The sequence below is a fragment of the Sinohyriopsis cumingii genome, chromosome 6 (assembly GCF_028554795.1).
Source record: "Sinohyriopsis cumingii isolate HCF-2022 chromosome 6, ASM2855479v2, whole genome shotgun sequence".
NCBI classification, from domain to species: Eukaryota; Metazoa; Mollusca; class Bivalvia; order Unionida; family Unionidae; genus Sinohyriopsis; species Sinohyriopsis cumingii.
This window is the reverse complement of record NC_142966.1, coordinates 6,294,573-6,308,784: the sequence shown is the minus strand read 5'-3', so window position 1 is coordinate 6,308,784 and position 14,212 is coordinate 6,294,573. Positions and strand designations below refer to the sequence as shown.

The following is a 14,212-nucleotide window of genomic DNA, read 5'->3' as shown; positions in this document are numbered from 1 at the left end:
CCTAGAAGCCCTCAGATGGATTAAGGACAACAACATACCTAAAGCAATAATTATAAGTGACTCGCTGAGCGTCACATCATCTATAATAAATAATAATACTAAATCAAGAGAAAATTTCTTGAGGCAGATATATTTATTAATTAAAGAACTATATAACAACAAATCAAGAACAGTGATTAAAAAACCATAACTAGGATCTATACCGGAAAAACCAAACTGGCCAGCAGCTTTGGGCAATGCGTAGGACATCAAACCCACAACCCAAACTGATACCACTGCCGGGTTCCAGAAGACCAAGCACATATATTCAACACCTGCCACAAACTAAAGAAAGAAAGAACCAAACTAAAAATGAAGTAAACTAAGATTGGATCCCCGAAAACACATCAAGTATTTTTAATGAATAACAACCCTATCCTGAATCTCACATATATAATAAACTGTATACATGAATCTGGGTTACAAGACAAATTAGATAATATAAGGTGGTCCAACACCCAAGACCATCAGGACCCACCGCACAAAGTGGCAAACCTATAAACAACTTTAGGAAAGAAAGACCTCAAATTGGCATCTATAAGGTGGTCTAAAACAACGACCATCAGGCCCAGCAGCACAGGGCTGCAAATAAAGCGACAATTTAGACCAGTATGACCTAAAAAACAGAATTCTTCATATAAGGTGGTCTCAAAAGTCCAAGACCATGAGGACCAGCCACATGAGGTGGCAAACTTTACTAAACACTATCACCTAAGATACCTTTCTTTAGCAAAACTCTAAATCAAAACAGCACAGAGTTTTTTTTCTTCTCAAAATTGTGTAGGGCGACAATTTAGACCTGATACCGTGAAGTCTAGGGGCACCGACATGTGACATTGAAACCGCCTTTCCACCCTCTACTCCCTTGCCACGGCCAGACATGAAAACAAACAGCGTGCAGTGCACGCCCTTAACACCACTGAAAATTAAGTACCAAACATATGAGTGTATGATGGGTCCGTTCCCACTCATACAAACATAAATTTAGCTAAGTAGTGACGACTGAATAGGTTGAGTGTGTGCTGGGCCTATTCCCACTCGCATTCAAGTCCTCCATTCAGTGTAAAGAGTCAGTGTGTGTATCTAGAAGCATTAGGCTCAAATTAAATGTGAAAAAGGAAACCCCTCTTGTTTGTGACAAATTCCCCTTAGCGCAGTTTTACATCATTTAGGTGCTTCTACAGGTGAATAATGAACTTGTTGGGGGTAATTTCCCATTAGATGAGTAAGTCAGGTGAGTTGTGTTACGACAAAAGTCACGTGATTTACGACTTAGAGTCGTAACTGAGTCATGGAGACGTATATAAGGATAGGGTTAAACAATTATTCTGATTGTTGTTTGACATTTCCTAGTCCTGTTCTTGTTTTAATATTAGTCTGTATAATTCATTTAATGTTATATTTAGGTTTAGTTTGAGTGGAATCATTTATTTATATTATTAATTGGAATTACAAAGTGCTAATTCGACGGTCTTGACTAAAGCAATATTTCAGGATTATTGTGAATTAATTCAAAGGAGTGTGGACAAAGCATTTTATTGCATCAAGTCTGTTGGCACTTCAGCATATTCAAGGATATTGGTACATCAGCACATTCGAGACCTGGAATTCATTCGTTACACTATCCTTTCAGACTTGTCATATAGATTTTTTTAAGGATTATTTTAGATTTAATTTACGGTACTGAAAGTTCCTCTTAAATTTAATTTTATAACTTACAACAGATTCGTAATATTACTGGTAGTCTGTCCTCCTGCAGTGTTATATCTCTGAGCAGCAAGGATCACCACGGTTAATTTGAAAGGATGGTAGGGTGAAATATGCTATTTGCAACATTCCATAATTAAACAAGACAAAACATTTAAAAAGTTAAAATAATAAATCCTTATTTTGAAACAGTATAATATCAATGTTCGCTATACTGGAAAAAAAAATCAATAAGAACACGTACAAAATGTCTGTCACAGTCTTACCTCTGTGTTTTCTTCTACTGGAAGCATATTCTAGTTTTGAGTGTGCCGTTCCATCTGTCTCGTTGGACTGTATTTTGTTCGTATCTAAAGTAAATAAATAAAGAGTTTCGCAAGAAATTTATTGCCAAACACACAATTGTTCTTTATCGAAAAGAGGATAATGATGCTATCTGGCGAGGAGCTCCCTCTGCTGAGGGTAAAGTAGTACTATCTAAACTCGCGTTATGGATGCCGGTAATGACTCCATCAATCACTGAGGAACAGCGTCTACTTTCTTTTATGGATCAAGGCGGTAAATCAATATTGTCGTGGTTAACGGTGACTACCGTCAGTAATCAAAATTTTGTTAACGGTTTATTCACCTGGCATATATCATCACAGCAAGGTGTTTCTGCACGAGGCATATCTTTGTTGCTTTTCAAAGGGCTGATCGATTGAACAATCAAGAATACAGTCCAATGAAATTTGACCAACTTGGCGTCACTGAAGTATCCCTAAGAATAAACGGGCATCAAGAACCATCCAAGGATATAAAATTGGATTTTGATAGTAATCAAGTAGCACGTGCATATCATCGCTTGATGACATTCATGGGACGTGATCAAAACATAGACACTGGTTTACAAATATCGCAACTAGATTTTACAAGGTTGTACCCGATTTATTACTTTTCGTTGGAGCATCTTGATTTAGTTAAGCAATCTGTCGTTGATGTACACTTCAGAGCCATGGTAAATTCAGCTGAGAATTACAGAGCAATTGCTGTTATACTCAGTGACAAATCAATGATACTTGAAGGTGTTGGTGGCCAAATGAGAATCGTTGATGCACCAGTAGAAAACATGTAACATTGTTAAAACAATGTGTAGACAATTAGATCAATCACGTTTATTATAAAATGTCATATAGTCACGTTAATGTTACTTTGACTTCTGGTCAAGTAAAGAAATTACAATCAAAGAACGCAAATGCATGTGGAGCAACGACAACACTAAAAAACGATCAAATCGCTAGCGGCGGTCCAAATAAGTTATCGCTGACTAAAACCCAACTAAAACATTTCAATAAAGCAAAGCAAGCAAAAACTGGAGTTCAACTTGATTTCGCTCCAAAAGCCATCAAGGATATGATTAAAACCGGTGGTATATTTCCTCTTCTTGCAGCAATACCAGCACTGATAGCTGCTGCTGCCCCAGCTGTCGCAAAAGCAGCCGCATTAGGAGCTGTTGGAACAGCTGCTGGAATGGCATTAAAGAAAGCAACTGGAAAAGGATACAAAAAAGGACGGGGTCTAAGACTTCCAGGAACTCCGCCTTCATGCTACCCAAAACGGTTCTGATAAAACACAAAGTGTTTTCACCGATGTCAAATTTTGATTTGGTCGATGCTGCTAAACAATTAAATATAAAATTGTCAAAGGCGTCTTTATGCGAGATCAATTACCACAACAACCGAATAATCCAGAAACCGGAATTATTAATCTTGATAACAGCACATGGTCCGGGAACTCACTGGGTTGCTTACGCGATCGATCCACGTGGAAATATCTATTTCGATTCGTATGGGCTAGCACCGCCAGTCGAATTCTTCAAGTACGCACGTAGAGTGCAAAGCACTCCAGTCTGGTATTCAACGCTACCAACACAAACACTAACCGATCCGCCAATATGTGGTCGTGAAGTATTAAATGTGCTTGACGCGATATCAAAATCAACCAAACCGCCTCACAAAGTCGTGCACGAGTATACCGCGGGTCTATTTAAACTATCCTTAAAAGAATAATGGTAGATATTTACGGAAGATCTCTCATCGAAACAAAGACAAAAAAACGCGATATAGATTTATCAAAATATGCGACCAAAGATGAAATCGATAATCTTTTAACGTTATCCGGGATAGACCCAGATGAGGTTGTTATTTTTCAGGACCGATACGGAAAACTAAAAACCAGCAATATCAAATGGAATGACATAGTTCTCAGGGTTCTCGGAGCTACCCCAGATAACATTCCTGTGTTTAATAACAGCGGAAAAATCCGGGATTCAAGTGTATCGCTCACAACCATCAGAGACGAGATAAAAAAAGTTGTAGCAAATTGCTTAAAAAATACCGGTGACACAATAACAGGTGAACTCAGCATGAACGGGAACAAAATAGTTGTTTTAAGAGATCCAACATCCGACGAAGATGCTGCAACGAAAAAATATGTTGACGTTAACTATGGCACCGTTGATGATAAATTATCCACGCTGCGAGCCGAGTATGACGTTCACGTAAACGCGTTTTCAAGACATCGTATAAACTTTCAAAAAGTTAATGAAACCACAGAAGGATTCTTCAGCACTCCGCATACCGCTGACATAAATATTTCTAATATCAAAACCAATATTGACACGATCAAACAAACACAGCAAGGTATCAAAACCGATATTGACACGATCAAACAAACACAGCAAGATATCGTAAGTGGGATTCCTAAGATCGTTAATAAAACCGATTTGATTAAATTCCCACCTGGAGTTACTCGTGGGCATTTTACCAGCATAGTGTACATGGTATCATCTGGATTTGCAACATGGTCTAAAGAAAATAAAACTATCAAATATACCGCAACAGTTACTGGTGTGTATAGACTATCTGTGTTCAGTGCTGCAAAATTTGAGATTTTCACAAAATATCCCTGGCGACATTCCACCGATAAGTTTTCCGGGATTGTTACTATCATATTAAACAAGGGAATCGAAGAGGAATTTATACTGGAAGCAGCCGATAAGAAATTAACCGCAACATCTTACTGGTGGTGTTTGGAATTTGTAGCTGAAACACCTGAATTGGTTACTGTGTAAGATAATAAATGACATCCTTAACAGCATCAACAACAACATTAGATGCGCAACAATATAGATACGATCAACTACGCGAATGGCAATCAGAGTTAAAAACCCTCATCGACAAATACAACCTAAAAGTAAAAAAATATAAACGACGAGTAGTCATCCTGGATGCGTTAGTATACTCAGTATCCGCGTTAGTTGCATCCACCGGAGTAGTATTATCAGCGCTAACGCCAGTAACAATCGCAGTAACAATATGCGTCTCTTCATCAACTGCAATCGCAGGGGTTTTTAATAGAATTGCGAAAAAATATCCTCGTGCACGAGCACAAAATTGCACGATTATATCATACAACTAAACACAACAACAGCCGCATACTCAAAAATTATCGTCGTTGATATCATCAAGCATCGACGATACAACAATATCAGATTCCGAATTCGCGTTAATGGTTAAGATATACGAAGACTGCACCCGCCATTTAAAAACAACAAAGATAGATAATGACAGAATTACTTCAACAGATAGTCGAAAATACAAGCCCCAAGAGAATTTCAATGATAAAGGTAAGTTCGACTAACCCTGAATTTAGTATTAATTTTCCAACTGCGATTCCCGTGAATGAAATCGCACTAGCACAATTGCGAGTATATCACAGTTGGCCCAATATCAGATCAAAATCGTTCGGTGGATTACCAGCGAATAATTTGTTTGTGTTTGCACATAAAAACCGACCCGATGATACACCCGACTGGAACGTCATTGGGATACCAACCGGGTCTTATCAAATTGATGAAATCGATGAGGAATTAAAGCGTCGAATAACAAATATCAGGAAATGAATCCAAGATTAAAATAACCGTTCATGAACCAACTCTGTCTTCTGCGATCGAAATAAGCACTCCAGACTACACTGTGTATATATATCAGAGTTCGATCAGAACAGTGTTAGGATGGCCTGAAATTCCACCTGAAGCACCATCGATACCACCAGAACCGGAAAAGTCTGACTATGTCACGGATAAGACTTCGTATCACGATATGGCACCATCGTACAAGGATTTTTTACTTAGAGTAAGAAATTCACCGCTGAGTGGAGATGGAATCCATATTAAATATATAGACGAGGGTGATGGAAGAGAATTTTGGTCATTTGGTGGTGAAAGACTTAGTCCAAATCAAATGTTTAGATACTTCAGAGAAATTAATCAAGAACATAAAAGAAAACTTCACCAACTACGTCAACTCTTTCAAGAACATCTTTCCGATATAACTTCACGCGATTAAATCATTAAACACGTAGAAATGTTAAATCAACTTGCATCCGACATGGAACATAACTATCGGGTAATTCAGATAATGATTTCTCTCTCAGATGACGATAGTTTTAAGCAGCGATTTTTAACTGCGCGCTCGTTGACAACAGCACATCTGCCAAATTATAAATTCCCTCAGTATAGTGTCCCCGAACTAAAAAAATCAGTCAGCGATCTCATTGATGGGTTCTTTGATGACATACTTGCTGCATGGAAAAAAGCACTAACACCGGCAACTATTCTTCGGCACAACAATGACCCCGAAGGGACAGGTCGAGATGTGTCCCCGGAAATTCTAAATATAACCCCTGTGGTCGCGGTCAATCTTGTGTGTGATGTAATCGATGGCAGCTACAGCACGGACACAACAGTATCAAATCAAGCTCAGCAAGGATTTGTTCTTTATTCATTCACCCCGAAAGACCCACCTGGATACCTGATTGTGCAAGAGCCGATCAATCAGGTTTATCTGCAGTGTTATAATCCACTGTTATCAAGAATAAATTTCAAACTAACAGACCAATCTAATCACCTTCTGGATTTAAGGCATGAAACACTACATATTAATCTACTTGTGAAATCGTAAAGATTTCCATCGTAAAGATTTTCATCATAAAGATTTCCATCCTAGAAGTCTTAGAAATCGTAGATTTCCACTACCAAATCTATGATTTTGAAGGAATCTTATTCAAAAAGAAAAAAATCCTGACAGTCAGCGTGTTCTTTTACTGTCGCTTAAAATTATTTTTTCCTGACAGACCATGATTCCTAATTAATCAGACGAGTATTGTATATGTACCACCATATGAAGGTTTTTATTCACGACAAGCAAACACTTGAAAACTACATCAAAGAGGTGCTTATGCAGCCCCCGGTCAGCACAGTTGATTTAGTTATTGATGTATTCGGTAATGAAGATTTTTTATTAACGCAGGAACAGTTAGATGAACTGCAGCAGAAACGTATCTGTGTGATCACATGTGACAGAGATCAGATTTTAAATTACGCGCATTCCTGCATTACATTTGATCGGCTTAAGGAAATATTATTTAACTCGGCAGATGCAGATCAGATTGATACAGATGTAGTTGATACAAATGAAGATAACTCATCAGATTGATTGATGTGGGTAAAATAAAATTGATGCAGGTCAGATTGATGTGGGTAAAAAATATCTTTTTTTCTGTCAGTGCAGCAAGACTTTCAATTTCATTTCCCAATCAAGGGGATCTAACTCTCGATCTTTTTTTCTCAACTGTCTTGCACGAGTATTAATTATTTTTTTTATTCGTATTCTTCGGATAATGCTAACCTGATTTTTTCGATTGCACGGCAGAGAGGGACAAATTCATCCAGTTGATGTTCTTCTATTGTAGCTAGTGATTTATATAACTCTGTGTGGATTTTCTTTATAAATTTATACTGAGCAGGCAAAATATACCGACCTTCCAATTTAGCCTCATATAGTGCTTCAAAATCAGACATGATTTATTTCAGGATTTAATTCATTAGATATATTAAATCTGTTTTTTTCTGATTTTTTAATAGCAACAATTACATCATTGATATTTTCTTAATTCATTATTTATATAATTATATATTTAAAAGAAAAAAAACCAAAAATAAAATGATGAGCGGCTGTTGCGCAATCACCTTGATAAAATCAAGAGAGGGCAATTCCATCATTGACTTTTACAGGAGTTATCTGTATCAAACACCAGTGAAATATAAGAGAACGAAATCCAGGCATTATGCGAGTATGAAAAAGCCGATTTGGTTATATTTTCTGCAACATATCGTACCTCAGCGGTGTTAATACCGAAATATTTACCAGCCGCGCCCATTGACTGAAAAACCATCTCTTTGCCGGTCTCTTCATTCAAGGATTTAACTGCCTTAGGCTTTCTCTTCCCCCCAGCACATCCACGTGCAACATTTTGGCGTTGTGTAATAGCTTGCAGGTTAGATACATTATTATTAAGTTTATTTCCGTCAATATGATTGATCACAAGACCGTCTTTGATCTCTCCGTAAAAAACCTCCAATACAAGTCGATGACAGTAATAATTTTTCTTCCCGGCACCAAACATTAGATAACCAGAATTAGTAACAAAACCAACTGTTTTTTTTGACCTACAGTTTCTAATATCACCATTATGTGACGCTTCGTAATTCTTGATGACAGGGTGTCGGACAAATTCCTGGTTCATTTTATATAATAATGTTATTTGTCTAATTTATAATTTGCTTAATTTATAATTTGTCTGAAAACTTAGTTTTATAATCGCGCTCACATTTCAGCACATCATTTTTATTCTTTTTGTTATAATATCGCTTAAGTTCACGGTGTCTTTTCACCTCGCAACCTGCGCACAATTGTGTTTTACCCCTGACCCCAACACCACATCGCAGACACGGTATTGGTCCCAAACTCCCTCTTCGAATGCTTTGGGAATGTTCCCCGCAGAATTCTTTTCTGCAGGATTTGTTACAAGGAGTTACAGATCCTACCTTGAGCCACTTGCACTGATTGGTTTGAGGCATTATATATATATATATATATATATATATATATATATATATATATATATATATATATATATATATATATATATATATATATATATATATATATTTCTTATTTAAACATTTGTCTTAAATATAATATGGAGGAGTTTGAGAGATTATCTGCAATCAAGCCTTGGAAAGCTTCTAGATTCGATCTTGACAGACTAACCCCTGATTCGCGGAGGCAAGCCCTGACTGGTCTGTTTGATATTATCAGAGAAGCCAAAGAAGAATGGTGTGGTCTACATTGAAAATATTAGCGACGACGATGTCAAGGACGCTACAATGAGTGATACACGAGCGAAAACAATCATCGATTACCTCAATCAGAAATATCATTTCAGAATAAAGTTTATTGTGCAGGCGGATTTCGATACGTGGATTATTCGTGACAAACGTGACCCTGTCCTTGCTAATGGAAAAACCGCTCTGTTAAGTAAAGATTCCAAACCAGGAATGCTGACTAGGATCGACAGACCATATTACGCTCGAGCGTATCCTGTAACAGCGGTCATTTACGGAATTTATCAGCTAAATGATAGACCCAACATTAATGATCTTACCCCGATGAGATTTTCAAAGCTGAATTGTGTAGCCGAGCGAGTAATAGAACATTTAAAAATGCAAAGCGTGGAAACGGTTTAACTGATCTGCGACGTGAAAAAATAAACAAATGGGCTGAATTGGTTAAGGATACAGGAGCGTCAATAAACGATGTCGCTGAGTTATCAAGTAAGTTAAATTTTCCAATGATAGTAAAAACGTTAACAGAAGAGGTTTTATATGAATCAGTAAATCAAGATGAGCGCCAATTGAAATTATTGACCACAACGCTCACGCTTGGACCTCCGCGGTAACAATATTTCCATGAAATCGTGTTGTGAGATATTACTCGTCAGAGATCTTTTGGAGTGGAATATTTGATGCTATCAGCCGAATAAGCAGAAACGACCCTGTGTCAGTGTGGATGTTTAAAAGTTCCGAAGAAGGCGAGTATGATCAATTTGTAAGACCTAACGGCGAATTATATCGTAAAGAATCTCTCCACGAAGAAATGAGAAAACTCGCACAGAGATACTCAGAAAATACTGAGCAATTATTTACTGTTGTTTTACAGTCCCGTCACTTGCTGCCCATGCCGCGAGAGAGAAAAATTCATGGAGACCAACACACGCTGAGTTCCTTGAAGATGTCCAGAATAGTTGTATTGAATACGGACACGGCGGTTTGTGGAACACCAAGTATAATATCAGCGAGATGATTTCCGTGGACATGACCGCGTGTTATCCCGGAAGTTTTCTTAAGATGGGCGAGTGCGCCGGATATTTTAAAAGATTTGGTCATCCTTGTCATGTGATGGTAAGAGTATCAATTAATGGTCCATTACCCGATTTTTCCCCGACAGGATTTGCTCGTGTAACGTCGTTTGAATTCACTATGAATCTTCATCCGATTTGTTATGTTTGGTTTGGCAGACACTTCTCGGAGAAACGTTGGGCGCCAATAGTGTTATTACGACATATGCTTGACAGTAAAATATTAATATCGTTGGTTGTCAGTGAAGCAATTATATCGTACCGAAAACAGACTTCGGTTTGGTTACCAACACCGGAGCGTATCAGTCTCGATGAGGTCATCGAAGAATGCAAACAGGAATATCCAGATCTACCCGCGGATGTCATTGTTAATGATGCTTCTAATATTCTTAAGATTAAACTCAGCAACAGTGAAAAAACAGCAAAAGATCTCGGTAGAAGAATAATCGGTGAATATACTCAGGGTGGTGCATATGATCATAAACGACATCACTCACGACTGATTAGGGATGATGTTGAATTAGATTTTATAATTAATGATGCCACTGCAAGAGATATACTTTGTAATCGGGAAGACGCTTACTTGAGCACAGTTGTTAGTTACATTAATGGAGAATCGCCTCAGTACACCCATTTAAGATCTTCGATGCTTGCTTATGTTTCTATAAATTTGCTATCGATGATAAATAGATTTCCTAACACTGCAGTTAGAGTTGCAACGGATTCATTTTATATGGATAAAAAATATTTAGAATTACTGACTCGTTTCACAAGCAATGACGAATCATGGAGTTCATGGAGAATAAAAAAGGAAATGTTGCATTGATATTGTGAATCCACTGATGTTGAGATCAAAGATAGTTATTGTAAATCAGAATTATCGGAAATGTCGAATGCACCGTGTGTGTATATCCCAGTATCCAGACACAAAACCGTTTATTTGAACGGGGCGGGGGGCTCTGGTAAGACAACTCGAGTAATCGAATTATTTCGACAGAATTCTGATATCATTGTGCTAACAACAACACACAGACTTGCCAGGCAGATGAAACAACGAGGAGTCAATTGTAGTACTTATCACAACTTTCTCAAATACAGAGGTAGTGTGTGGACTTCAGATCGAATGGGGAGAAATATATTCCAAAGGTTATTATCTGGGATGAAATATGTACGGTACCGTTAGAAACATTAAAAACATTTCTCGATTGGTTATTAACAAAAAATACAGCTGTGATAATGTGCGGCGATCACGTTCAGCCACCTCCGTTTGTTGGACCATCTCCACAGATTGGTTGAAGAATTTTGTTGATTATTACGAGGAGATAACTGATGATCATAGATCTCTCGAAGCAGAATTAAAGGAATTTAAAACGTTAATCAGACTACAACCGAATAAAATTCAGTGTGAAATTATACACAAGGTGATTTCAGAAACTTCCTTGAGCGACTTTTGGAAAACGTGGAGACCAAACGATTTGATAGTGGCAAGTAGAAAGATAGTCAGAGACACACTTCGACAACAGTTATTTCAATTACACAAGAAAAAATTTCCAACACTGCCAGTGCCATTGCGTTATAGACCAGCTGATACGCGGTTACAGAATATCGACGTTGATATACCAGGACAGTCAGGGGGGAAGCAGAATCTTGTGCTGAATGATACTGTTACAGTTGATGTCAGTGTTGTTGAAGATGTACTGCGCGCTGATAAATCCCCGTGGACGCTAGGATACGCAATGACGATTCATTCATCTCAAGGACTAACTATCTCTGATACAGTTGCTTGGATCGTTGGTGATCGAATCGAGTGGTCAAACTTAGTTTACTTGGCTGTATCCAGAGTCAGAAGAATATCTCAACTGCGAAGGATTATCTTGGATGAGCAAATGGCTGATGAAATTAAGAATGAAAACAGCAATGATATAATAAGAAAAAAATTAGCCGGTTACAAACAGAGTGACAAAAAAAAAATAATCGAGAATTTGACCTTAATGTTGAATTTATCATGACACTGAAACAACAGCAGAATAATCATTGTGTAAGCTGTAATTGTATAACGTTGTGGCAGTATTCGAGTAAACACCCAAGACAATTCACCGTAGATAGAAAAGATAACAACCGTGGTCATACACGAGAAAATGTGATGCTGACCTGTCTCGAGTGCAACCGGCGTAGAGCTGCTAGTTAAGTGATTTGGGCGGTAATTGTGTGTCCTCGGGACTTACTTGTAATTGTTCACGTGTAAACCCACGTTGAGGAGCAGTTGAATCCAGTCTGTAGATTGCTGGTCTACCAGTAGATCTAGTTATGTTAGATATCTTTCTTGTGTGTCGTGATGCTCCAAATAGGATCAGTCGCTCTTTTTTTACCCTTTTCAAGCTCACCTGGTTCATATAAATATCTCACAGTGACATCGCCCAGTATTGGTTGTGTTGAAAAATCACGTCGTTGTGGTATATGTTTTTTGGATATTGCGTTAATAGGTTTCATATTGGTTGTTCGAGTAATTACATTATTTAATGCAGCTATCACATTTGGTAATCTTGCGACCTATTCGCGTGATCTCTTGCCCTGAATGAATTCCTTCGCGTATTGATATCCAAATAACCTCTCAGCAAGTGTTCGATTAAATCGCTCAACAATTGCCTGATCACGGTGAATTTCAGTATGTCCTCGTCTGATGGTAACCTTATGTTGCTTCATCAGCGATGATACTGCACCCTGAAATTCTTTGCCAGGATCAGCTTGTAATATATTTGGCCATCGCAGACCACCTTGTGGTCCAGATCCTCGTTGATAAATTCGTTCAAAAGCATTGGCTACTTCAGATGCTGTTTTAGTCGTTAACGGTTCCGCATCTTTGTATCTACTTGCAACATCAACTACAGTTAACGCGTATTTATGTTATTTGACGTCTTCGGATTCTGATGGTATCGTGTGGCAGAAATAATATGTCAGCCTGATGAACTTCATTAGGAACACTAACACTGAAATGTGCAAAGTGAATTTGTTCAGGCGGTGGTTGGTAAATTTGTCATATTGCCTGTTTGGATAACCAATTTTTAGCAGTATCGCGCGTAACTTTTGCTGCTTCAACGAGTTTGCTAATTGCTGCGCTACCCCTCCAATATCCTCTTGGGGAATAATAAATCGACTCCATTATAATTAATTACCAGCACCTAGCGCTAATTTACCTTTCATCGCGGATTGTATTAACCAGATAACTAATTTTTCCTTGAGAGATTTATCAGTGATGGAATTTAACGCGTGAATTAATTTCACATCTGCGGGATGTCTATGCTGCAGATCTTTACTTGCATAAGCTACGTCATGACCATGCCACGCCTTATCAATAGCGTTTATCGGATACTCACCTGGTTTTGGTTGATCTTGGTCATCAAGTCTCATATCAAGTCTGGTTCCAGGGCCGCAGTAACTATATCCAGGAAGATGTTTTTCTCCTGGGTATTTAGCCCACGGAGTCCCCGGTAGTTTTCCTAATTTTGCTGCAATATCACCTGCGTGTTGCTTTTTTTATACTTGATTTTGGTTTTTCACCTGACTTGTCAGTGGAGATAAATTTAAATTTCTTTGTACCGCATCGCTCACACTTGCCCTAACCGCAGATCTATTATTTTTTTGTTGTAATGGTTGTTAGATCACTTGTCGATGTGCGCGCCCTGCATTTCACACAATATAAATTCATATTCTTTTTATATATTTTTTAATGGAAATCACTGACTTTTCTGCAACAAGGAAACGAGAACCAGTTAAGCATCACGCAGCGCTACCAAATTCTTTTCGTATGATTATTATAGGTCCATCTGGAAGTGGCAAGACGCAGTTGTTACTTAATTTAATAATGAAGTGGATGAGGTGGGATAAATTATATTTGGTAGCTCCATCTGTAGACGATCAACGATGCTATGAAGTGTTAAAAGGTTATAATGAAAGCGCAAAATCGTTAAGTGGAGATGATGTTGTTGAATTTATAACTGACATTAATGAAGCACCAAGTATTGATGATATTGATGGGTCAATTAACAATTTAGTTGTTTACGATGACGTAATGTTGGATAAACAATCAAATCCAGCTAGGATATTTTCCAGAGGTAGACACAAAAAACACAGATGTCATTTATGTAACCCAGCGGTATACACAGAT

The 14,212-nt window shown here is 37.9% G+C and overlaps 1 protein-coding gene across 2 annotated transcripts in view; it reads right to left on the bottom strand.

The window, feature by feature from the left end:
- Window positions 1-14,212, bottom strand: part of LOC149796316 (uncharacterized) — a 78,970-nt gene that overhangs the window by 27,682 nt on the left and 37,076 nt on the right. For both annotated transcript variants that reach the window (XM_089960964.1, XM_089960962.1), the window contains exon 6: window positions 2,013-2,096. In XM_089960964.1, the coding sequence (XP_089817090.1) occupies window positions 2,013-2,096 (84 nt within the window). The remainder of the gene's footprint in view (window positions 1-2,012; window positions 2,097-14,212) is intronic.